The 26147-nt window shown below is 37.3% G+C and overlaps 2 protein-coding genes across 2 annotated transcripts in view; both read left to right on the forward strand.

Moving 5' to 3' along the window:
- Nucleotides 1-331: 331 nt before the first annotated feature.
- On the forward strand, nucleotides 332-17550 carry ampd1. Its single transcript, XM_038289866.1, has 16 exons — nucleotides 332-496; nucleotides 2507-2515; nucleotides 3510-3675; nucleotides 3833-3986; nucleotides 6328-6493; nucleotides 6633-6852; nucleotides 9524-9653; nucleotides 9828-10022; nucleotides 10315-10446; nucleotides 11953-12116; nucleotides 12266-12392; nucleotides 12545-12708; nucleotides 12801-12921; nucleotides 15728-15901; nucleotides 16130-16240; nucleotides 17168-17550. The coding sequence occupies exons 1-16, from the start codon at nucleotides 475-477 to the stop codon at nucleotides 17321-17323; spliced, it is 2211 nt and encodes a 736-aa protein (XP_038145794.1). The 5' UTR covers nucleotides 332-474; the 3' UTR covers nucleotides 17324-17550.
- Nucleotides 17551-20410: 2860 nt separating this feature from the next.
- dennd2c (DENN/MADD domain containing 2C) overlaps nucleotides 20411-26147 on the forward strand; it is a 35942-nt gene continuing 30205 nt past the window's right edge. Inside the window, exon 1 of the mRNA XM_038289865.1 lies at nucleotides 20411-20653. The gene's annotated coding sequence lies outside the window, so the exon portion shown is untranslated. The remainder of the gene's footprint in view (nucleotides 20654-26147) is intronic.

Genomic DNA, 26147 nt, shown 5'->3' on the forward strand with positions numbered 1-26147 from the left:
AATCTATGAATTAAAGGAATTTCTGTGGAACAGAAAGCTTCCTATAGAAGGATTAAGGTATCTTCATCCTTTCTTTTTAATGGACACCAAGGTATACGTATCATGGACACTCCCTTCATCACCAACTAAGGACCAACCAATCAGGTTTGTCATAACGAACACAGCTGTTTGGATGTTATGTAACACAGACTGCCCAATCCACACTCGCCTATCTCTTTATAAAAACATTATGCCCGTCATTTAGTCCTGGGTGCTCATAGATGACCTAAAATAGATGCTGACACATATCAGGTCCCACCGCCTCAATTACATCAGGGCACGTTCATGTGGGCACAGCATGTTCTGACTACTCGTGAGGCAGAGGGAACTAAATAGTGCAGTCACCAAGGAGTGGGCTCCACTCTTCTACACGGCAGTGGTCCAGTGCCACCCATCACCGGTCCACAGGAAGCCTTTGCCTGCTACACCGCCACCATGCCTAAAGTCCAGGTGCCAGGTGAGTGTCAGCAGAGTGACCCCAGGCTTTCCTTCAGCAGGACTCCAGCTTTTTGAATTGAATTTTACTTGGATGTAGCCTCCTGCCCAAACAGGTTAAAACATATTTTATGATGCAGATGATGGAAACACCACAGAAAACTTCAAAAAAGATTAAAGCATCAACATTTGTTATGCCTGCTTACTTAGTAAATGCATTCTGCAAGCAGATCCTGTCTGGTGTTTATTGCTGGTTCTCATGCACCTAATTTAAATATAAAGATATCTTGAGTTAAACATCAATGCATACATTTGCATTTCTGATCTTAGTCACATAATTTCAATTTTAAGATAAAGTTCTTGGTATTTACTTCTGCAGGGAGCGGGACATGATACACCTCAGAGTTCGGTATTAGATTCAGGTGGAGCAGAATATAGAAACTGATTCAGTATCAGCTGGGAAGCCTCTTCCAGAAGGAATATGATGGATGTGACCTGTCAGCAGAGTCTTCCTATTAATATGGGATGAGAGGAGATCAAGCAGTTGGTGCTTCTTATCTGTGGTTATCTAACCTCTTCGGATATCACTTCACTTTTTTATTCCAGCTGCAGCATGAAGAAAAATTTAATAGTTTATTCTGCCAAAATGTATCTAATTACAGGCGTTCCTTTGCCAGGCATGAGGATAATTTCATGTCAAATTTATATTTTTTTAGTTTTTAGTGGAGAATGGTTAATTGTGCAACAAATGAGACCAAAGAGGGAGTTGAACAAAGGCAGCAAGAGTTTTAACTCATCAGATGAGTCTAAAATTTCCAAAATATTTCAAGTTAGACATAAGGAATCCCAATTCTTATAAGCAGTTAATGATTTTGATCATATGCATTGGATTGCTTGGTGGAAAGGGGGTCTGTCTGCAAAAAAAAAAAAAAAAAAACAGTACTACTGAGACTTATTTGCAGATTTAAAACAGTGTGAACTTCATTTAATCATCAAAATCTGAAATACTTCCGGTAGCTTCAAGCTCAGCTAAAAGAAATCTTTAAAGAACAGCTAGAAACTTGATCAAATCTTTATTATACTTAAAAAAGCAACGCACACTAGAAAAGGTTTAAACGCTTTGAGACCATAAGGTAAAAAAAAAAAACCCTGTATAAATGAATGGTTCAGACTTGGAGTCAGATATCCCACAATTACTATAAATAACTTTATTTTAAAATCCAGATAAAATCCCACAGATTTCCATAAACTTATATATGTATAAATATCTACATATTGTGTTTCACAGTAAACTGAAACCCAAGTGAAGCTTAACGAACAAACCACTGGGAAGTGCTTCATCAAACATCTATAAATGCATGTGCAGGTTTAGAGGCTTTAACAGAGCCAATCCTTTGCTGTATGTTTGCTCCACTTAAACATCAGAAATATTTTGCATGTATTATTAACCCCTTAGTGCCTAAATCTGTATACATATATATAAAAACAATATTTGGGTTTTTTTGTTTTCAAATTGTTGCCAAGTTAGGATAAGTACATTTCTAATTATTTATTCTGCAATGTTGGTATATTGCAAATTTGCAAATTAAATGATAGACCAGGGACCAGTCGTACCAGAAACAAGTGTTTGGCAAAGGTTCCAAAGTTCACATGGATGTTGAATAGCTGGAATTAGGAGAAATGCAGAATTTAATTTGGCTATTTTTGTCAAACAAACAGTTTGATGCATATTTGCAACAATAGGCATTAAGGGGTTAAGATGCAGTTACCAGTTCTTAATGAAGCGACTGCATTCAGCTGTTGAAGAAGCCATAAGATTCATAAAGGCCTCATCATTCTCCATCCTCACCTTCCTAAACCCTCATCTAACCAAGGTTCTCATCCCTGTTAGTAACTCTCCCACATGATCCAAACATCTATATTTCTTTTTTTGGCTCACATGATAATGACCTTTTCTAACCGATATGTTTCTAACCCTCTCTTTTTGTGATTTTATCCTTGTTGATGCTACTTTCCTGAATGATACAATCAGTTCAACAGAGTAAGTACTGAAGCTGAGAAGTGCTGGATTATTTGTGTTGTATTAGACTATGTTGGCTGTAAAGTAGGTGCATGTTGTAGGCAGAAACTGGTCCTTCTTTCCCATATCTTCTATCAATCAAAATCAGTTACAGCAAAAGTATCAAGCCATCCATTGTTCTCTTGTCTAAGCCATTCCTTTAGCCAATCATTTGTGCATTTCCTTTGGTTTCCAGACTTTCTGAATGAGATTCAGAAAGCCTGGAGACTGCTATGAAATGTCACAAAAAGAAATGAGACCAAAAGCAAATATATTTTTTGCAAGAGCTTTAAAACTGAAAACTGATTCTGAACTTGTGCATTGAAGATCTTGTATCCATACAAGCCCACTGCACTGGGAAAAATATCTAGAAATAAGTAAAAATTTGTTAAATTAAGTGTATTTACCCTTGATTTGAATAGGCAAATGAGATAGTTTGCAAATGGAATGAGTATTTTTACTCTTAAAATAAGATAACTGGATAATATGCACTTGGAATAAGACAATGCAATTGTGTTTTCTTATCTCAAATCTGAATTGTCTGAAATGTCTCTTTTATCTCCTCAATTCAAGAACAAATGCACTTATTTTAAGAAAACATGACTTATCTAGATTTCAATTTTTTCCAGTGTGTGTGTTTTTCGGTGCTTCATCTCTGTCGCTCCGCTGTGTGAAAAGGACACATGTTGGAGGTCAGAGTTGCTGTTTCTTAGTAGCTGAGTCGGTCTTTAGTCACATCTATTCAGCGCATGTTTTAGAGACTGTATGCATCAGTTTAAATGAGGTAAGTGCTTTACATGTCATAGATGTAGACCATTATGTCCAGCGCACCCTTGTCAGAGAGCTGGCATGTTTATGCAGAGTAGATTAGAAATAGTTCAGCTAAAAAGTCCTGGCTGCAGTTTGTCTGGTGTAGTTCAGTCATGGAGGATGCTTGTATGTCACTAAAAGCTCAAAACTTTGACCTACCTGGCAGAGACCGATGACAACATGAGGGCCTTCGCTGAGAAGGTCTTCGCATCGGAGACTAAAGATGAGCAGGTCCGAGATGAAATCTCCCTGTTTGATGTGGCTGATGACTGTCCCATCCTGCACCAGGAGATGGCCCACCACCTGCATGCTGATGATAACACAGAGAAACGGTGAGATGAATACTGTTTGGGATTTTGATGCTGTAAAGTTAAAAATAAACAAAAGATGAGGATAATTTCCAGGTTTCAGATTGTGGACGAGCTAAATGATCGCAGAGGCTGAGCAGAAGTTTATTTAAAACGTTTTTCATCTTTGCTTCTAAAACAGCAAGAGGCTCCAGCGCAGCCGGACGGTGGTCGTCCCCACTGCTGCGCCTCAGGCAGCGGCTGCCCCTGTGATGTCGGTGAAGGTGGACACCCCTACCTATCTGGAGGTTCCTGACTTCCAGAGAGTGGCCGTCATTGGAGACTGTGCTGCTGGGGTACAGTTTGATTTCTTAAATGATTTAAAAGAGTAGCACAGTAGCTCAACTGCTCTATTATTCCTATATAAGTCTTTAAAATAAAAATTACAATCAGAGACTTAATATACGTTTCTCTTCAGGGAACAGAAGAACTAAATCTTTTTTTTCTTTTTCTATAATTTTACTGTCTTTGACATTGAGGTTAAAGATCCAAATCAAACTTAAATTTTAGGTATTCATGACTGGAAGGCCTCCTTACCATTACCCTAATCCAAAACATAAATATTATTTCCAGTTAGAAGAAGCATAAAATTAAAACTCTACGAGAATATTCAACCCAAATCTTCCAAAGGAATTAAAACATTTTTATCTCAAAAGGCCAAATATGTTCAAATAATAACAATAATGATGATGATAATATCTGTTATCTTAAAGGTTACTGGCTACAACCTTCACATCAAAAATTATATATATCTATAAAAAAAAAACATCCGCCCACAGAATGTCTAGGGTTGTGCAGAATATAAGTATTAATTGAAACTGAAAAACATTTATATTAATTTGTGATTAGTCCAAAATAGATAAATTGTAATTTTAACTTAGAAGGGACCCAGTAATCAGGAAAGACAGATAGTGTTTATTAATCCAAAAAGTGTTTATTAAAGCTACGACAGATGGTTTGTGGATCTGCAGCAGCAGTGGCTAGGGCGACCGAGGCAGGTTACTCTAGCGAGAGGAAATACAGATTAGTGACCATGAAAACCTAGCGGAGGATGATCTGAACGTGGAGTTACTAACCTGGTTTAGCGGTCACTCCGAGCCAAAGAATGAGGTAGATGCGAGCTGGTCAGCTGACAATACGCAGCGCTTGCCGCACAGAGAGTTCCAGACGCCGAAGCCTTGAAGGACACAGAACTGAATGGAGATCAGATCTGAGCAGATGACGAAGGAAGGCAGGATAATCCAGAGGGCGAGGTCAAGAGGCAGATCCGGATTCAGTCCACAATAGAATCCAGCAGAATCCGAAGACAGGTCAGGCAAACAAATAAGTACAAGGGCAGGTAGGCTCAAAGGTCCGAATACAGAAATAGGTCAGGGAGTCAGAACACAATTAGAAACGCGACTGGGAGCAAGCAGCTTAAATAAAGGCAGGAGCAGGTGAATCAGCTGCGCAGTAATGAGGAACCGGGGCAGAGTTAGACAGGTGAATGAAATGAGCAATTAAGACACTCATCAGTGCCAAGATCATGACATTAATATTTACATTTGGTTAGCTTGCCAATGTGGACACAGTATTCTGCACCAGTAGAAATACTAGGTTAAAGTCTCATAAGATGGTGCTGAAATAGGCAGACAAGCTCAGATGGCACACAGCTGTTAATGATTTACTTTTGATCTGGTGAGTTAAATGTTTGATTTGGTTCACATTAGCATTGGCAATATTTTAGAATATTTAACTAGCATTTATATCAAATTTGAAAATATATGCTAGTTTTTAAAAAAACAAAACAATACATATATATACATACATACATATATATATATATATATATATATATATATATATATATATATATATATATATATATATATATATATATATATCTTAAATGTTGTAGAGATTTTACTCCAAATTTTTTGCTGCCTATAAAATCATATCTGTTGCTTGTGTCTTAACTTGAATTTCACTGACTACATGTTCCTCTGGCTGAGCCCCCAGGCCTGCTGCTATTAGCAGAGACACGGGGGTGGGACTGATGTGAGAGCGAGCCAGAGTTCAGGTTTCATGGCGATGAGTTTGCCATTTCCAGTTCCTGGAAAGGAACACTTTAGCTGAGCTGGTTTATTATATGCACTGCAGCTGAAGGTCTCACAGTGAGCATGACCTCAGCAGCTGATTAAAAACACACATTCTGCAGACATTCTTGTAATTTGAAAATTTTTTAGATCAACCTTTTGTTAATTCGTATGCAGCTTTTTAAATAAAAGTTCTGCAACTATTATTTTTTAATCAAATTTTAAAAAATATATTAATGATACACTTTCACAGGAATTCTGTTTTCCCAAAATTACATTAAATTGATATTTATTGAATAAGAAACAGATTACATATCATCATTCTCTAAAAAAAAAAAGAACAAAATCAAAATGGCGCTACTTCAACTGGAAAAAGGAAAACACTGACCTCATTTTTTGTGTTCCTTAAAACAGTGAGTCAATAACAGACAGTATTTTGTTTTATTGAGATCTTGGTCCTTTCACTTTCTACTTATTATTTTTTCCTTATTGGGGTTTCATATACAGTAAGGTGAGCTCTACTTTATATGTTCCATATTTCTGTTTGTTTTTGTCTGACCAGGTGACCATGGATGACTTTGAGCTGTCGTGTAAGGGTCTGTACCGCGCCCTAACCATCAGGGAGAAGTACATGAAACTTGCCTATCAGCGCTTCCCAAGAACCGCCTCCCAGTTTCTGCGTCAAATAGAGGGAGAAACATTTAAAATTGACGATGAGGTGCAGCCAGGTGACAAGAGAAAAGCCACATCATGCGTGATGATGACACACTATGATTTTTTTTTTACCCTAACACTGACAAATATCATCAATTAAAACAATTAGTATTCTGTGTGTTTTTTTTTTTAACCAAATCCTTTTTTTCTCAGTTTTCAATGCTCCTCCAAAGGATGGAGAGGATCCTTTTGACACCAAACTCCTGCCGAAGGACCTCGGCTATGTGGCCCGAATGAAGGACGGTCTTATGTATGTGTATAACGACGCTGCAGCTGCAGACAAGCACCAGCCCAAAGATCTGCCTCATCCAGACTACAACACATTCATTGATGATATGAACTTCCTCATTGCTCTGATTGCACAGGGCCCAACGTAAGTATCGTTTAATTTATTTTTCACTTTCTAATAGTTATTAAGATAGAAATTCATCTGACAGGAGATCACAGAGAGTGCAGGCTTCTGTGGAGAACCAGATAATTTCAAATTAAACAATGACATATACTGTTAACCTAAAGCTCATGATCCTTCTCAGGTTTAAGGATGTGTAATGGGACATGATTATTAAGTCATAATGGTTACAATATTTGGATTAATGCAGGCTGAAGATGATTTTGCTGAGTTTGATTTGAAATTTTGAAATACAAAAGTTGTTATAAAAGCAGAGGAAAGACGTTCTTGTTGGAATAAATGTGAACTTTGATTATTACTTATGAGCTGAAATCAGATGTTTACTTACAGTCCATAAAATTATGTACTTTGTTTTACTTTTACGCAGCTTTAACTTGGAAAGTTTAAAGTCATTTAGGAGCACTATTTATTTCTGTTCGCCAAATGCCACAAATTGTTAAAGATCTTAAAGTTATTTCTAACCTTATTTGAAGATAAAACATTACATTTGTAAAAGGAGTGAGAAAGTAAGCAAGAATGGACCCCTAAAAGTCCGGTTCTTCATCAGGTCAAAATTAAAGATGTTTGAATTCAGTTGGTAAAACAATCATACCAAAGTATAAAGAGCAGGGATGTATCCAACATCACACTGTTCAGGAGGAAAATGTGAAGAAAAGCAAACCAAACGATGCTCGCTGATCCTGTTAGGAGAGTGAGGAAGAAGCCATTGATCCAGCAAGTTCACAGTTGGCAAACTCTGGTGCAGACACTTCGATTTTGGAGACATTTCCTGTCCAAAGCTGTGTTTGGAAAGGCTGCACAGTGATGCAGTGGGAAGCGCTGTTGCCATGCAGCATGAAGGTTCTGGGTTCGATTTCTATCACGGGGTCTTTCTCCACGGAGTTTGCATGGTCTCCCTGTGAATGTGTGGGTTCTCTCCAGGTACTCTGGCTTCCTCCCAAAAACATGACTATTAGGTTAATTGGCTTCTTAGGTTTGAGTGTGTGGATGAAAAAGGTTGTTTGTCCTGTTTCTCTCTGCATTGCCCTGTGACAGACTACCGGTATGTGCATTGCAGATTGACTGCCGGAGATAGGCACTGGCTCCACCGCAACCCCGACAATAACTAAGCAGGAAAAAAGTGGATGGATGAAAGATTGGGGGAATATTTTGGGAAGATAAAAATCTGAGATCACTATTCCCACACAGCTGAGTCATATGGTAGAGGCTGCATCATGCTGTGTAGGTGTTTTACTGCAGGGGGACTGTTGCACATCACAAACTGATGCCAATAAGAAAAAAGAACAACATTGACATTTTTATAGGCTGAGATTTGATTTTTATTAAGTATTTGTCACAGTATTGAAATAGAAATGTTATAGAAATAGAAAATAAAATAGAATAGGTTAATCAGGACATGGACCAGTCTGAGATAACAGGATGAAGAAAGGAAGGATTGTAAAAGGGTAATGAAATAAGGAGCTTAAATACTGAGAAAAGAGGTTGAAAGCATAAAACAAAATGAGATAGTAAAACATGTGGAAAAGCTGTGAAAGAATAAAAGCAGGAAAGCAAGGGTTACAGCTTAAATTGAAAATTTAAAGACTCCAAATACAGAGCGTTTAATTCTCATCTGAAGATTTGTGCTGTTATGTCATTAGAGGATGATCTGCATTTCAATAAAGGTATACACACATAGAAGGTTTGTATTAGCTGCTGGTTGAATTTAACAGGGAAATCACTTTTCCCCTTTTTTTGACTTTCTGCTCTATGAAGGCATGTTTTAATACATGCAAACTGGCACAAAGAAACTGCAAGCGGAAGTTCACTTCCATTTGTAAAGACAAAGGAAACTTTATTACCAATAAAACAAACAAAAGAAGTAAAATTATTCTTGCTATATCTAAAAAAAAAAAAATAAATAACAAGAAATTAATAATCTACAAATGAAAACTGAGAAACCCAAAGATTGTAAGAAATCTGTTAACAAGCTTGTAAATTAATGCTTCTACACAAAATTGGTATTCCAAACCATCAGACCTGACTCTGGGGCTCTGGTTCTGTTGGGAAGAATGAGCCAAAAGCTCCCTCAACCGCCAAGAAAAGAAAAAAAAATCTTACAGAAAACATTTGACCTGAGTCACACAGGTTCTGAAAGCAAACATAGAAATATTTGCTTAGATTTACTGTAAGATGTTTAGCTAAAAAAAAAAAAGGATTCTGCATCTTTTCATGCATTGCAGGTAGAAACACTGATATTTCTCTACTTACCTGGACATTGCAGAGTGTTTTATGTGTGGTATTGTATGAGAATTGAGTGCTCAACATAAATCAGATTTGATCAACCAATATGGTAGATAAAATCCATCATTTAAGCTGCTTAAACAGGAAATGTATAATTTCAGTTTTATATTTTTTAATAATCAGTAATTTTAGTAATTCAATTGTAAGGGTTTACTGATATGCATCTACAGCAGTGCAAATAACAGAGAACATACAATTAAGTAGATCTGTTCAGAGCTGCACTGCTTATAGTTGCAGTTAAAGATACATCCTATCACCAAATATAAAGGCATTTTGCACGAACACAGACTGGAATTAGTTGATTTACCTCAATGTTATACATACTTGTTTTTTTGTTTTTTTCTTTTTTCAGGAAGACCTACACTCATAGGCGCCTCAAGTTCCTCATTTCCAAGTTTAATGTGCATGAGATGCTGAATGAGATGGAGGAGATGAAGGAGCTGAAGCTGAACCCCCACAGGGATTTCTACAACTGCAGGAAGGTATACAATACAATACATTCTTAAGGGGAAAAAGCATAAATTAGGGCAATGATATTGGAAATGGGAAAGTAGGTAGTTTAGCAAAAGGTGCCACTGCTGTAGCGCCCTCTAGAGACGACTAACAGGTGTCACAGCAATCAAAACAACTCAGTCTGTTATTACTGTGTATTTCAGGTGGACACCCACATCCACGCTGCTGCCTGCATGAACCAGAAGCATCTGCTGCGCTTCATCAAAAAGTCTTACCGCGTCGATGCCGATCGAGTCGTGCACATTCTTAAAGGGAAGGAGGTCACCATGAGGGAGCTGTTTGAGAGCCTCAACCTTCATCCCTATGACCTTACTGTGGACTCTTTGGATGTGCACGCTGTACGTTACCTGACTGATACAGATTGGATTAAATGGATAATGATTTATCAGTCAAATTAAAGAAATAAAATACTAGTAGAATGGATGTTAGGGATCTTAAACTTAAAATATATATTGTCCTATTGCAGCTGATAAAGTTTGTATTGCTTTCATTGTTTAATCTCAGAATGTAAAGTCATTATACATGAATATTTAACATGAATACCTCGACTATTCAAAGGTTTTTAAAGCTGATGTTCTAAATTAAAATCTATTTCTTCTTCTTTAACAACCTTTTATTTTTTCTCTCAAGGGGAGACAAACATTCCAGCGTTTTGATAAGTTCAATGCTAAATACAACCCTGTTGGAGCCAGTGAGCTGCGGGATCTCTACCTGAAGACAGAGAATCACATCAGCGGAGAATATTTTGCAACCATTATTAAGGTTGGTTTGTACAAATCCTATCCTAAAAGGCAATCAAATTCATTTATATAACTTTTCCCAACAGAATAACTATATAGATTTATGCAAAAAAAATGTGTTTTCAATTTAGGATTTTAGCCTATGATAGCATATTAAGATAATAATGATGTAATTTGCATATAATCAGATATTTAAACTCTTATGAAACCTAACAATGGCATCAACTGATATAATCCTAGAGGAATATATATGTACCTTGTTATGCAGGAATTTTGCTCTTCTTTGTCATTTTAAGCTATAAATAAGGTAGACTTCAATTAGCATCTTTACGAATTCATTATTGGGCCAATATCTTATTAAATATGCACATAACATATGTAGATAATAACTGTGTATTTGCTGAAGATACTCTTATTATAGATAGAAGTTTGTAGATATTTAGATAAAGTTAATTACTCTTTAGGGTTTATAAAATTAGAGTTAGTTTCAATTGAGCTGAATTGGAAGTTAGTTAAAACTTTCACTTTGGGTCAACAAGCTTATTTTAGAATAGCAGCCAAGCTTAGCATGTATATGGAGCAAATTTTGTTCCATTATTGTTGCAAGCACAAATTTTTGCAAATGGAAATTATATTTTATTTTTTTAGATTTTAGATTTTCATTTTTTTATTTCTGCTTTTCAGATTGAGTTGAAAGAATTGCAATCCTTTCAAATTACATTTTCACAGATAACATTCTCTTCACTTCTGAGGACGAGCTTACATTTGGATTAATGAGCAAAGACGCATTTCCTTTGTTCTGGATGTGAACATACAACTTAATCGGAATTTACTTTGAGGACAGCTTTTTCTTTTTGCCTTTACAGTACAGGCTGCACAGTCAGACTGTTACACAAGTTTTATCTCTTAAAATTTCTTCTGTCTTATGTGAAGGTTTTGCCATTTTTGTCTGCTCATATGTTTAAATTAGTGTTGCACCGATGTCATGTTTTAGCCCCGATACCGATACCTGGCTGTGCAGTATTTGCCGATACGATTCCATACCGACACAATCTGTTTGAAATTGATGTGTGTGTGTATATATGAAGAACTGCATGCTATTTGGATGTAATATAATTGCCATCATGGCTTTGTCAAGCTGCTGCCTACCTTTGTGAATCAGGAAAAAAATTATACAAAGTGAATCCAGTAGAACTTTTTATTGCCTCCCTGGAATGGTTGACAATAGTTGAATAAACATTTGGCTCTCAAAATGGTATCGGCTCCCTATTTGTTGGCCAATACCAATACCACCATTGTATTGCTGGATAGGAGACCCGCCTGATACTGGTATCGGTGCAACACTAGTTTAAATAGAAATAATATTTTATTAATACACTCGATTAAAAAGGTATCATAACCTGAGAAGTTGTGTTGTTGTTACTTACACACCATGTGCAGTTTCAAGAACTAAATTTAGATTTTGTTCACTAATCCTTTATAGATAAAATCTGTAAAATATAGACCATATTTCCCTTTGTTTTTCTAGGAGGTAGCCAGTGACCTGGAGGATGCCAAGTACCAGTATGCTGAGCCCCGTCTGTCTATCTACGGCTGTAATCCAAACGAGTGGGGAAAACTCTCTAGCTGGTTTGTAAAGCACAGAGTCTTCTCTCCCAATCTCAAATGGATGATTCAAGTTCCCAGAATCTAGTAAGTTTGCATCATTTTATTCCATGGACCCGACTATAACAGTATAACTTTTCTGTAAAAAAAATGATTATTTTGGGGTTATTATACAAGTTTGTGACTCATCCAGAAGGCTGAGTGAAGTTTTTATTTTTGGATTTTTTCCACCTCAGTGACATCTTCAGAGGCAGGAACTTTGTACCACACTTTGGGAAGATGCTGGAGAACATTTTCCTGCCCATCTTTCAGGCCACAATTGACCCACAGTCCAACCCAGAACTCAGCATCTTCCTCAAGCATGTGAGTCAGGACCAAAATCAACAAAGTGTTAAACCAAACCTGCAAAAAAACAAAAAAAAAGGTGTAATTATTCTGAGAATATCTGTGTGACCCAGCAGACATATGAGCATACTCTCTGTTATGTTATGAAATGTTTTGCTCTCGTTGTGCAGGTGACAGGATTTGACAGTGTGGACGATGAGTCCAAACACAGTGGACACATGTTTTCTACAAAAAGTCCAAAGCCAGAAGAGTGGGACATTGTCAAGAATCCCTCCTACACTTATTATATCTATTACATGTACGCCAACATTGCTGTTCTTAACCAGCTGCGTAGGTGAGAACCTTTATTCCTAAAACACAATCCCTCTTATCTAACAGTTTGTATGGCTTGCTTTATTGCTGAAATATGATGTTTGTCTTTTTTAGACAAAGAGGAATGAACACATTCACATTCAGACCTCACTGCGGTGAGGCCGGGGCCATCACCCACTTACTGGCGGCTTTTATGACTGCTGACAACATCTCTCATGGTCTTAACCTCAAGAAGGTCAGTCATTCAGCAGCATACTTTAGAATAAGTTCTCTCAGCTCAGCTCTAACCTTCTCTCAGTAAGGGAATCGCTGTTTAGTGATAGCAGTTTGAACTGAACTAAATTCAATTCATCAGACATCTGTTGAGGAACTGAGAGTTAAGCTGAAGACTGGCTGGGATTAAACCTGATTCTTTACATAATGTTCCAACTGAAACAGCGATCATCTGTTTGATGTTCTGTTGAGAGATTGTGAGCAGACAGTATATTCAATGAATAATTTAGGTGTAAAATTAGGTGTAGTAAAACAATATAATAAAATTTCTGTCTGTTCTGTCCTGTTACAGTTGTTTGGAGATTTGACATTAATATAATGTTAACCAGTTTCTATATTCAGTTTTAAATACAAATATGCATTTATAGTCCTGTTATTAAAAATATGCATGCTAATTTGCTAAAACAAACAGTAATACTATTTATGTTACTCAGTTAAATATATATATATATATATATTTTTAATCAAATCTGGATGTAAATGATGTTGAAGGAAATGCTATACCTGATTTGAATTCATGACAATTGTGATAGAAATCACTCAAGTTCATCCCTGAGTGAAAGTGAGGTCAGTCCCACAGCACATCTCTTCCTTTTTAAACCAAAAATGTCAGTAGATTTTAATATTAGCCAATGGTAGTAGAGATGCTGTTTAATAGACTTCATTGTAACAATGACATGGCATTTAAAGCTACAGTGTGTAATAATTACAGGGATATACAGTCATAAATGTAATATATTATACATAACTATGTTATTTATCATCATCTACGAGCTCAGCCTCTTAACCTTAATATTTGCGTTGCCTTAGAATTCGTTATTTATAATTACATAGGAGCGGGTCTCGCAGCCATGGAGGCAGACATCTTTGCGCTACGGCAGCGCAGAGCCAACAAACTAGTGATTGCGAGATCGCCAAAACGTCACAACGATGTAGAAAAAATAACGGGTATATTTATTATCTTAAGTCTACATGAAATCTATACCCTACACAGACTAATGAAATACTATCTGTAAAATTATCTATGTAAACAAACCTCTTCACTTGAGAAGGTAGGTGATGCGGACGTCGTGGAAGACATTTTGTCCCGTAACACTCGCCGTACTGTTGGGGGGGGAGAAGCGGTGGGGGGGAGATGTTCATGTTGCTGCGGTCTGCAGTCTGACCGCTAGGTGTCGCTAAAAGTTACACACTGTAGCTTTAACTAAAACATATGAATATATTTGTTATTTCTTATCTGGTTATCGCCCATGTTTACAGTTCGAACTACCCTTTTTATAGCACATAGTAGTTAGTCTGTCGTGGAAAAAAAGTATTCAACTATTCATCCTAGTTAAATAAATGGAGATTGATGGATTTCACCCAGTCAGCACATTTATTCATATCTTTGCAAAGAGAGAACAGTTCATCATACAGCCCTTATGGCACAGCATTCTACCCTGTTCAGCATGAGCAGCAATCGTTCCCCCTTACTTACAACAATGGAAAAGTAGTCAGAGTCAAAACAAATTACAGACACTTTGGTTAAACAGTAACATGTTATGAATAAACCTTGAGAAAGAATCTGGTTTGTAATGGGAAGAAGCTCTGTCTGGTCTACAAACACCATCCTGCAGAGAATTGTGTGGCCTTGAAGGTGAAACAGACTGAGTGAAAACTTTTATAGTGAGTAAATAGGATAAATTAATATATAATAGAAGAGAAATCGAAATTTTCCGACAACAAGTCTGACATGGGAGCTGGCTCGGAGCTCGTCTGCCTGGCTGTGTGTTTCCTGGATGGGGTCGCCTTTAACAGCTGCTTTTTGTATCTCTGCTTCTGTCTCCTTGAACCCCAGTCAGCCTCAGCAGATGGCCGCTCACACTGAGCCTGGTTCTGCTGGAGGTTTCTTCCTGTTAACAGGGAGTTTTTCCTCTCCACTGTCGCTACAAGCATGCTTAGTGTGAGGGATTGCCTTCAAGTCAATGAGTCAATGCAATCGACTGGTTTTCCTTATATATAGAAAACTTTGAATCAATTGAATTGAATTACATACATAATGAATTAAAACAATAAGCCTTAAAATCCTAACAAAGTACTTTTTTAAATAAATTCCACCAAGACTAGAAGCATTTAGCTTTACTCGCTGATTAAATCGCTCCCTGATTCTCCAAACTGCTGACTACAAAATTAGACTAAATGCTACTAAAAACATGAACCATCCTTTGTAGTATTTTTCTTTTTATGAAGCATTAGTTCCATTGAAATTATCACAGTTTTTCAAAGGCATTTCTTTGGTTTAAGTAAGACAAAGACTATTTTTGAGGGATTTGGGACTGCAGTATGTTTCAGGGCTGCAGCTAATGATTATTTTGCTTACTGATTAAACTGTTGAATATTTTATTGACTGACTGATAATCACACAGAAAAAGGTTCCTTAAAGAATATTTTATTTATAATTTAAATCAGATCAAGCTAAAACTTTGCCACTTCAGGAGTTCTAAAAATAGTCTGTTGATGGACAAGAAAGGTTTTCCAGCTTAAATGCTAAATTTTTATATATCTTTTACAATGTTTGTATAGTTACTGCTCTAATTGAGTTATTCTTCTGTTATATTTTAGATTCTCCATCCTGCAGTAAAGGATTCATGAATTACCAAATAAATTAAGGATTATTTGAATAATCAGTTAAAGGTTAATTGGATCAGCCTTAATATGTTAATAGGCTTGGATAAATTACATCTAACCTAGTAAACTCATGAGCCTTATGTTTTTTCTTTTTTAAACAGAGTCCTGTTCTTCAGTACCTGTACTTCCTGACCCAGATCCCGATCGCAATGTCCCCTCTTAGCAACAACAGCCTGTTCCTGGAATACGCTAAGAACCCCCTGCTGGAGTTTCACAAGAAGGGCTTAATGGTGTCCCTGTCCACTGATGACCCCATGCAGTTCCACTACACCAAGGTCTGAGCTTCACATCACAATGACACATTCATCGCTGTTTACAATGGGTATTGTGTGCTTCTATAGATGTTTAAAAGTCTGTTTTGTATGATCAGAAGTTGTGTTCAATGTTTTAAAGACCACATTGTGAATTGCCCCCTCCAACAAAAACATCAGTGAAAAAGGACTGAATGACTCTAAACTGGACAAGCAGAACAGATGTACTAACCCTTATTTTAATGTTTACAGGAACCCCTAATGGAGGAGTACGCCATTGCAGCTCAGGTCTTCAAACTAAGTACTTGCGACATGTGTGAGATCGCCAGGAACAGTGTAATCCAGAGTGGCTTGTCTCATGAGGTAACAAACAATAAACTTTATTCTGTCACAGCTTTCTTTTTTTATCTAGAACCATGCAGGCTTGTTTTGCATCATCATACTTAAAGGGGTCAAAGAATGCAAAACCAGGTTTACATTGTGATAGATGAATAACGATAGTTCAGTGGGTGAAATGGACGTACAGAGAAGTTCAAACCACATCAACACCCCCTTTCTCTGCAAATCTCACAATTCTAAACTTCCACCACGAAACGGGCGAATCCAAAGGAAGCACAGAGTTGACGTAAACTCAGCTGGGCTTCTGACTGGACCGGTCCTCGGCAGAGAGCCATGAGCCGCCCAGGCCAGCGGGAGGAGGGGGGCTGGGGACAGATAAGGGGGAAAAGCACATGGTCCCCTGTGTCCAGGCTACCGTCACCGGGTCGGATTCGGTCGCTTCGTCCCCCGCTGGCTCCCTGCCCTCGTCCGCTGGGGTCCCCAAAAGACCAGCTCCGGAGCTGACGGCTCGGTTCGAATGCCCGGTGTGTTTCGACCGACTACGTGTTGCACTGTAGTCGACCAAAACCCCGGACGATTTTGAAATTCCCACCAGACATTTTTTTAGGTATGAAAAGTAGAGCAAGTCAAGGAAAAAGAGGACGTCTGGTCACCCTACCATATCAACAATTTGATGTTTTAGTGAGTGAGTGCTTGTTGCTATGATGCGTCTTTGCTCTGCAGCTTCGCTATTTGTAAACCAACCAATCAGCGCACAGCTCATCTAAATATTCATGAGCATACCATAAAAGGAAGAAAACCTGTTGTTTCATTCTAGGGCTTTTAACCAGGCTTGCATTAGGGCTCATAGAACAGCAAATATGCCATTTTCAGCCCAACCAATGTTGCACACACCAAATACCCTATAGAATCATTCTATCACCCCTTTAAATGTTGGTTTCTGTATTACAGGAAAAGGTTCACTTCTTGGGCTCAGATTACCTGAAAGAAGGCCCAGAGGGAAACGACATCCGTAAGACCAACGTGGCTCAGATCCGAATGGCCTACCGCTTTGAGACGCTGTGCTACGAGCTCAACCTCATCAAGGAGGGCTTGAAGTCAGAGTGAATGCTGTGAAAACATTCAAACTTTTTGTCAAAACCTATCTGTAATGGGATGTAGAATGGCTTCTACAAATGTTTTCTATAGTACGACTAGGAGAAGTAAACCTTAAAGCAACGGAAACTTCTGATATTCGTCCTCAGAAAGGACTGTTTTGATGAATAGGTTTCATTGTGTTTTCCAGGAGAAACATAATTTATAAGAATGTATGGCAATAAAATGTAAAAAGAAAACATCTTGTATTCATTTATTTTTGTAGTTTGTATTCACCTGTCTGCACTTCCGTTGATTTGATCATTTTAAAGTCCCTTAACCTGAAACAGCCATTACATCTTCAGATGTCTGTGAAAACAAAATATTTAAGTGAATATTTATTCTCTTTATTCTTCACAATGCAAGAAAGTTTGTCATTGGAATTAAAAATACACTGATAAAGAAAAGGGTTACCATTAAATATGTTGGTTGAAAGGTGCCAAAGGAAGTGGGAAGAGGCATAGTAGAAATGCAATAGACATAACAGTAAAAAATAGTAAAAGGAATGACGCTACACAGAGATAGGCTTCGTCAAAGGTTGTTGAAATATTCAGGTAATGATAAGTACATGAGGTGCGATTTCTCATTGAATGGTATTTAATAAAATAACTGGTCAAATATGCATAAATGGGGTTCACTGTCACTATCTCCAATTGCATAAAAAAAATTCTTAGATGTTTAAGTCATTTTTATCAACATATATTTTTTACTGTGGTACATTTAAGGAATTCTGAGGAACCTTAATTATTGTTCAAAGTTCAGCTCTGTCTGCATTTTGTTGAATCAGCACAATGAAGAGGAACTATGTTGTTGTAAAAGGCCAGTTTTATGTTCTAAGTATTCTGGTAAGTCACTTTGTATGATAAAGTTGTTTGTCTCTCTTGATATATAACATAGCATTATAATCTTTGACAGAAATTCCATAATGAATGGCAATTTGGGTGGAAATTGTGACAAAAATGACATCAGTTAAGGGGTTCATCATATACATATCACATTGAAATTATTCATAATAGATGGTGACATTCATAATTGTTCCACTCGCCAATCAAGTGAAAGACGTTTTTGGTTATCTGCCTGTCGAACAAATTAACTTCAGACAACATCGTGTTAAAGGGCAATGGTGGTGTGGAACTCACTCATGCAATTCTTACTTTCAGAGATGTACAATGTTAGCTTTTCCAAAAGACTTAGACTTTATATATTTACTTTGGAGTGACTGTAACATTTATGGATAATGAGTTCTAGAGACCGAAATGTTTTGTAATTTACATAATACCCAGAGATTGGTCATGTTTTGTATGCAGAAGAGCTCATACTATATTGTGTGTATCTGTGTGTATGTTATGTAAATGAAGTTGTATTGTTTTGTGTGTGTGTGTGTACCTGTCTAGCCCTCAGAGTGAGGACAATTTTTCCAATTTCCCCATCAAATTGAGGGCCAGTTGTTGCAAAGTGAGGACATTTTGCCGGTCCTCACATGCTGTTTTGCTAATGGTTAGGTTTAGGGCTAAGGTGTCAATTGGTTATGGTTAGGGTGACATATGCATGGGTAATGGTTAGGTTTAAGGTTAGTTTTAGGGTTAGGGCATAGAAAGGGGTTGAAAATGACTAAAAATCAATGGGAGTCAACGCATGGTCCTCACCAGTGGTGTCAAAATTACACACATCTGTTACTTAAATAGAAGTAAAGATACTGCAGTTTAAAAACACTCTGGTAAAAGTTGAAGTGTCAACTTGACCTCTTTACTCAAGTAAAAGTCAAAAAGTATGTGCTCCAAAAACTACTTAAAATATAAAAGTATAAAGTAACCTTTAAAAAAAAAACAGCCAGATGCCACCATATGAATTTTAAAGCTCAAATTTTTTTTTTGACTATTTCCAAAAATTCTTTGAGATAGGGCCAAGGATGAGGAAGGTCTTGTTGGTCTCCATCTCCCGATACATTCTCTCCTGTGTCCGACCTTTCAGACATTCCAACATCTTTTTCTGAATCCTACATTGTAGCATGGCATAGACAATTCATGTTTACAGTTTGAAGAACACCTGCTTGCTTCTCATGATTTCCTTTAGCTAACCAATGAGTGTTGCATTATATGACTCATCCAATTACACTAGTTTCCTCTAGATGTGGATGGCGCCAATGGTCTGCATTGGATGGAGCACATGATGGGAAATAAATACTTATAAACATTAAACTGAAGCCAAGAGTAACAAGTAACATTAGGTTTAAAAATGTAAGAAATAGAAAATACAGATACTAGTGTGAAAATGTAATGAGTAGAAGTCCGAAGTAGGAAGAAAAAGAAGTAATGGAGTTAAGTATAGATACCTAAAAAGTGTACTTAAGTACAGAAACCAAGTATTTGTACTTATTTACTTGACACCTCTGGTCCTCACTACGATGGAAGAACGAGTATGGGTGTGTGTGTGTGTGTGTACTTCTGTATTTGGTTTCATTGTTACACAGCCCTGATATAATATCTGTTATAAAATGTTAAGAACACAGGAAGAATAGCTACTGCTTTGACTCAGTAGCTAATGGGGAAATAAATAAACATAACAAACTTTCATTTAAATAAAACATAATTATTGTAATATAATACAAGAATTCTCCAATTCACACTAACAAACCTTTGTCTGGAAATAGACATATAAGGTTGGGTTCCCAGCAAAATAAACGTATATTTTGTAAGGTGGTGCAGATGTGGACCTATGGCACGTGAAGACAGCAGCGATTATTCATGTTGACAGCTGCAGGAGTTGATAGGGTGACGTATTCCCACTTGCGAAACTTGAAAAAAACTTTCTCACAGTTCCAAACTTTGTAAAGTTAACAATAAACACTTAATATAAAAACCCAAATGCTAGCCGACTAACATAATAAACGCTGAGAAAAGCTCGTTTCGCTCTGAGAGCGTCGATTAATCGGCGGTTATGTATGAGTTCCGGGTTTTATTTTGAAAAGCAGATCCGGAAGTAGTATCTTTACATCCAGCTTAGCTGTTATTGTCCTTAAAGCAGGGCGAAGGAGTGATTTGCTTTATCTGCTTTTCCATTTTTTTAAAAATTTTTTTAGTCTGTCGCAGCGTCTTTGAAACGGTTGTTTTTCTTCACCGGTAAATGAGTAAAAGTATCCGTTCCCGCGTCTTCATGAGTTGCTTTTGTTTGGAGGAAGTTTGCTGTAACTTTTCCTTTGCTCTGATTCCCACCGATGGACCGACGGGATTTTATCTTTATCATTTTTTAGGAAGAAGCACAAGTAGACCACATGGATTATAATGACCGTTATTAGCCAAAATGGTAAGCCATAGATTTACACAGAAATAAAAATTTCATATCAATATATTTTTAAGCTTTTTTTTTTATACCAAAGTTAATAACCGTTTGACAAGTTTTGCTAAATTAAAGTTACCTCGATGCTAACTGTCATAAACGAGCTCTATATGGGGAAATTAAAGCGTTATTAGCTCCTTATTTTGGCTAATTTTACAGAAGTGATTTAATACTTTCAATATGAACATTTTTAACAAATTTGAGTTGCCTACTTTTTACAAATATTTTAAGATTTATTTGATACTGCGAGTTTAAATTAGCGCCATGATTCAAAAGCTAGCTGCTATAAAAGCTTTTTTTTTAGTTAATATATTCCCTGAATGTATATCTAAAGTATCTGTAAGTTTAACCTTAAAGGTTTAAATCTTTTTAATGATATGTGATAAAGTGACCATCTTTAGAGGAATCCTCTAGCTGAACCTAAAGCTGTATTAGTGTTTTCTGTTTGATCAGTGATCTAAAGACTCTATCTTAGCTCAGTCTGTTTCAAACCAGCAGTTTTCCTTTATTACAGCATTAACTGTCACCGTTGATGATAAGCTTTTGGTTTCTTACAACACCTCACCTACACAACATGTCCTGTCATGCTGCCCATCTTTAGGAGGGCGTGTTGGGCTTGTTTCTGAAGGTACAATTAGCTTTAATTTACTTACCCAGTGATGAAGGGGTGCTTTCAACCTCTATGGTATCTGGTATGAAGGTTAAAAAAAAGCTGCAGAATATTTTACGACCTTTTACAGAGGTGTCACACAAAGGGGACCCAGATTTCCCTCACCTTTGGCTCCAGACTTACAGAGACAGTTAATGTCTACTTTTCCCTGACATACAGGAAGACCAAATACATTAAAACACAATAACAGGAGCATTCCAAAACAAAGAAAATTTGTTTTCCAAGTTTCAAGACGTTTCGCTTCCCATCCAGGAAGCTTTTTCATTTCAAAATGTAAGCAATAGCGTTGAGTTGGAGGTTTTATTCAGTAGCCCAACGAATATAAAGTATATAGCATCAAACTCAGCATTATTCCTGCCGTTTTGAATTGAAAAAGCTTCCTGGATGGGAAGCGAAACATCTTTAAACTTGGAAACAAAGTCCAGGTGATTGATTTTAATTTTCCTTTTTTGGAATGACTATGACCTGGATGACTGGGAACCAGCACAATAACAAGAGCACACTTTTTTAAATAAACACAGTTATTAAATTACAATATACATGCTACAAGTGATTTCTGTTAAGCAGCAAACTGCAGGCTAGGAGCTAGAGCAGTATGTTTAATTAACAAACTTTTGTCATCATATAAAACTGGTTTTATATGAACACATACTTACTACATGCTGTATAGTAAGTATGTGTTCATAAGTTGCAGTTTTATGGCTGATTTAATGGCCTGACATGCATTTTTCATTAGCTGTCCATCAATTTTCCACCTTGCTTATCCCAAGTGGGGTCGCTAGGGGTGCTGGTGCCTATCTGCTTAGCTGTCTACAGGCGAGAGGAAGGTTACATCCTGGACAGGTCGCCAGTCCATCGTAGGAAAACACAGAGACAAACAGGACCTAAACCCTAAGGAGAAGCCATTAGAGAAGCCAATGAACCAAACAGTCATGTTTTTGGACTGTTGGAGGAAGCCGGAGTACCCAGAGAGAACCCATGCATTCTCAGAGAGAACATGCAAACTCCATGCAGAAAGTTCCCAGGCCGGGACTCAAACCCAGAACCTTCCTTGTTGCAAGGCAGCAGTGCTACCCACTGTGCCACTGAGCAATGGGTAGTGGGTCACTAATCATCAAATTGTAAATAAGAATTGAATTAGCTAAATGGAAACACAGCAATTTTGAAAAAAAACTTTTTTCAATAAAAAGTTTTTACGCATCAGTGAGGGTTTTTTTTCCACCTCATATCAAAATTCGTATATTTCGCAAAACTGCAATGGAAACAACTTTCATTGTGTTTGCTACGTCATGAAAACATCGTAATTCCACAAATTAGCATTTTCCTAATTAGCAGAATATCAACATAGTTTTGCGCACGTTTGTAATGGAAATACTGGTACTGTCTTCTGTTTTAAGATCGCAAGAGATCTTCAATATTTCAATGTTATCTTTAAAGAATATAATCAATGCTGGTGAAACAATAAAAACTTCTCCAGCAACTGCAGTCAAATATGAATCAAAGTTTAGCGCATTCACAGTCGCTGATTTTCAGACCATTGCAGAGGTATATAGGATTGGTTTCATATCTAAATATCAGCTCATCCTTATCTCCCAGAATTAAGGAAATTAAGCCTTATTGGTCAGCTGATGAATTGGACAGATATTGTCCGAATCGAAATAAGCACTTGAAAAGTTTAGAAAAGCGGTAGGTATTACTGTATATTATTATTTCCCTTATAAATAAAATTATATAATGCATTTTAGTTTTTAAACATTTTGTTCAAACATAAAATTGCATTTAATTTACTTGATTTATGTTGTTTTGATTAAGGATATCATACAGTGTGAACCAACCCATGCATATTTGCAACAATTTCAACCGACTATCATACAGCTGGTTTATTTCTTAGTTTTTCAGCGATTGGCACTACATGATGTGTGAACGTAAACAGTCCAAACATAGCCGAAATCAATGGTCACAAATCACTCTACACCGTAATTACAGACAGGCTGGGATCCTTTTTCCTGCTGCTCAGGAAACAAAACTTCTGCGTTCCTGTTTAATACAAACAAGTGTTACAAAAAAAGAAAAGAAGTATGTCAGTTTGAGAGATGCATTGTCATCTCCAGGTCTGGAGTTTTTTAGGGCAGCATTCCAGTGCAGACACATGCATTTAATTTAGGTCAAACCGAACAAAAGCATCACTTTTTTCCCAACCATTTTTTGCTGTCCCTCCCGACCCTCCTCTCTTCCTAATGTGTAGGAATGCAGCTCATAGAGTTATGATGATGTTGAGCGTTGCTGTGGAATTTTACCATGTGTCTGTCTTTTCCAGATCCTCTCAGCTCGCTAATGTGCAACGTGTCCTAATAGTTTGGTTCCAGTGAGAGGGGCCGCTGTGCATAAGCATGCAGCGGTTGCGTTGATGTTGACTCAGAATATGAGTCATAGCGGATCCAGATCTGAACTGCTTCACGTCCAAGAACATTTGTTATCGTTTTATTTACTACAGATAGATGAGGCAGTTCATTCCATCCTATTTATTTATGTAGTGGTTGAACCTCCTATATTCCATCATCATTCTTGCATCCAAAGGTAGATTATCAGTTGTCTCTGATTCTTTATGTTCGCTCTGGGATTTATCTAGATTTTTATCGGTTAAAACTCCACATTTGTTTCTAGGGGTTCAGATTAGAGTCTGTAACACCTTGACCGAGGTTGTAAATTAACATGCGCATAAAATACCAACAGTGGTAGTTGTAAATCAAGTTTGGTCCCCCTGTGAAATAAAACTGGCTGAGACATGCATGTCCCAACATGTGTGGAAAAGGAATTTGGATATGACAAAACCAAATCCGCGTCACTACACAGAGACGAGAAAATAGAAGTGCACTTACAGGTCTGGTAAACAAGAGAAAACATGAAACAAGTGTTTTTTTTTTACTTCAAATCTTTGGTATGGCAGTATTTTATTCGGTAATGTCCTTATTTTTTTGTGGGGTGAGCTTATGGTAGAAATGTAAAGCTGGAATTTTGTTGCTGATGTTAATGTTTTCTGTAAAGCTGCGTTTTAATGATGACAATTAAATTATAAGTTACAGCGGCAAGATTGAGTAAAACAGTGTTTTAATAACATTTTAAGACAAAGCTAATTTTTCTTTTGAACAGCTTTTTCATTATTTTTATTTTTATCAGTGTTTTTTTGTGTATTAATACAGAATGCGAAACATAAATCATTACCTTAAAGTTGTAGGGACGTCATATTTAAATTTTAAATAATTCTGGCTTAAAGATGTATATAAATGTACTCTTTATCAGACAACTTCGTCCCTCCTTTCCTTCTCTAAATAAAAAATGTATGACGGAGGAGACTCATCCATGACCTCCGACACAAAACTCTCCTCCTCTTGCATGTTTCCGCTGTCCATAGTGTTCCTTGACAGTGTCGTTTCTAAGTCACCAATTTAGTGCTACTTGGTCCCAATGGAATTTGACATTTGGAACCTACTAGCACTAAGTTGCTAACTGGTTAGCAAGATGCTTCAGAGACACCGGCCATCACGGAACTTGCTTGCGAACCTTCCGGCAAAACAATCCCGCTCCCTTGATAATTGACCAATCACATTCACTTTGTTCACTAGTGTGAAGTCGGGCACCAATCGGGAGAATACGGAAATGCAACGGTTGGAAGAGCCGCTTTCCTACGACTTTAACTGATAGATCTTTTTTAAATTCTGCAAGGCTTTCAAATCATGTTTCATTAAACAGCCTTCTTGTTATCTGCTCAGTGTCTCGCTCTCTCTAACCCTCTTGTAGCTTCCATGAACCCATGTTGTATATGATGCCATTATCTTAAAGAGCTTCTTGCAGCTCAGTTTCCTCTGAATTCAGTTTAAACACCTCTAGGGCTGCAACAACGAATCGATAAAATAGATAAAAATCGACTTTTAAAAGCGTTGGCAATGAATTTCATCATCGATTAGTTGTGTCACGCGATTAATGCGTCATCCGCCGCCGCAGTCATCATATCCACTTGACTGAAACGGGGGAAGAAAAAAAAATACGGCAGAGCGACTCGGCGCCGCAGGTGCAGTGTTGCCAACTCAGCGACTTTCAGACCCCTCCAGCGACTATTTTTCAAAAAAGCGACCAGCGACAAATCTGGCGACTTTTTACGGTGTCACTGGCGGCTTTTGGAGACTCTTACGTGAAAGCATGTATCGTTCCTACTCTGCCGTGGGGCGCCTCCCCCATCCCAACCCCGTTCTCCCTCATCCCAACCCCGTTCTCCCTCTCAGCGCTGCAGTCAGAGCCGCAGGATGTTTACCCTCAGCGTCCAGACTGCAAATGAAGCGCGCATGCGCCGGGATTGACGGCGCAAATTGATCACATTAATTAAAATAGCCTGCGCTTTGTAAAGTGAAAAAAGTCGTAACATGCAACTTTTGTCAAAACAAATTAACATGGCACGGAAGCACCATGTTTGTTTCGTTTTAAAGTGGGGAAACGTAACGTTAGTTTCTCAGGTAGCTCATCTGATGCTTTCCTTACCTTGTTAGTAGGTTACAGACAGTGATAAGGTTGGCTACTTATTTTACTTTTAATTTCATTTGAATTAGCTTAAGCAGCATTTAAATTTACTTTATAAATAAATTAACTTGCAAATTATGAGGGCAAGGCTTTTAAAGTTTAAATCTTCTGGCAAAGATAAAGTAAAGAAGATCCTGCAATTTATGGAAGTAAAGCAGAATAAAATCCAGCAAGATCAGTAATATGTCAATTAATTATATGCCACATTCCCATGTAAAT

Source organism: Cyprinodon tularosa, unplaced genomic scaffold, assembly GCF_016077235.1.
Source record: "Cyprinodon tularosa strain WSP-4 unplaced genomic scaffold, ASM1607723v1 ctg273, whole genome shotgun sequence".
Lineage (NCBI taxonomy): Eukaryota > Metazoa > Chordata > Actinopteri > Cyprinodontiformes > Cyprinodontidae > Cyprinodon > Cyprinodon tularosa.

Coding starts and splice junctions, on each gene's coding strand:
- ampd1 (XM_038289866.1), top strand. CDS start 475: ATGCCTAAAGTCCAGGTGCCAG. Junction 6,853..9,523: donor CTGATTGCACAGGGCCCAAC/GTAAGTATCGTT, acceptor TTCTTTTTTCAG/GAAGACCTACACTCATAGGC. Junction 12,709..12,800: donor GTTCTTAACCAGCTGCGTAG/GTGAGAACCTTT, acceptor TGTCTTTTTTAG/ACAAAGAGGAATGAACACAT.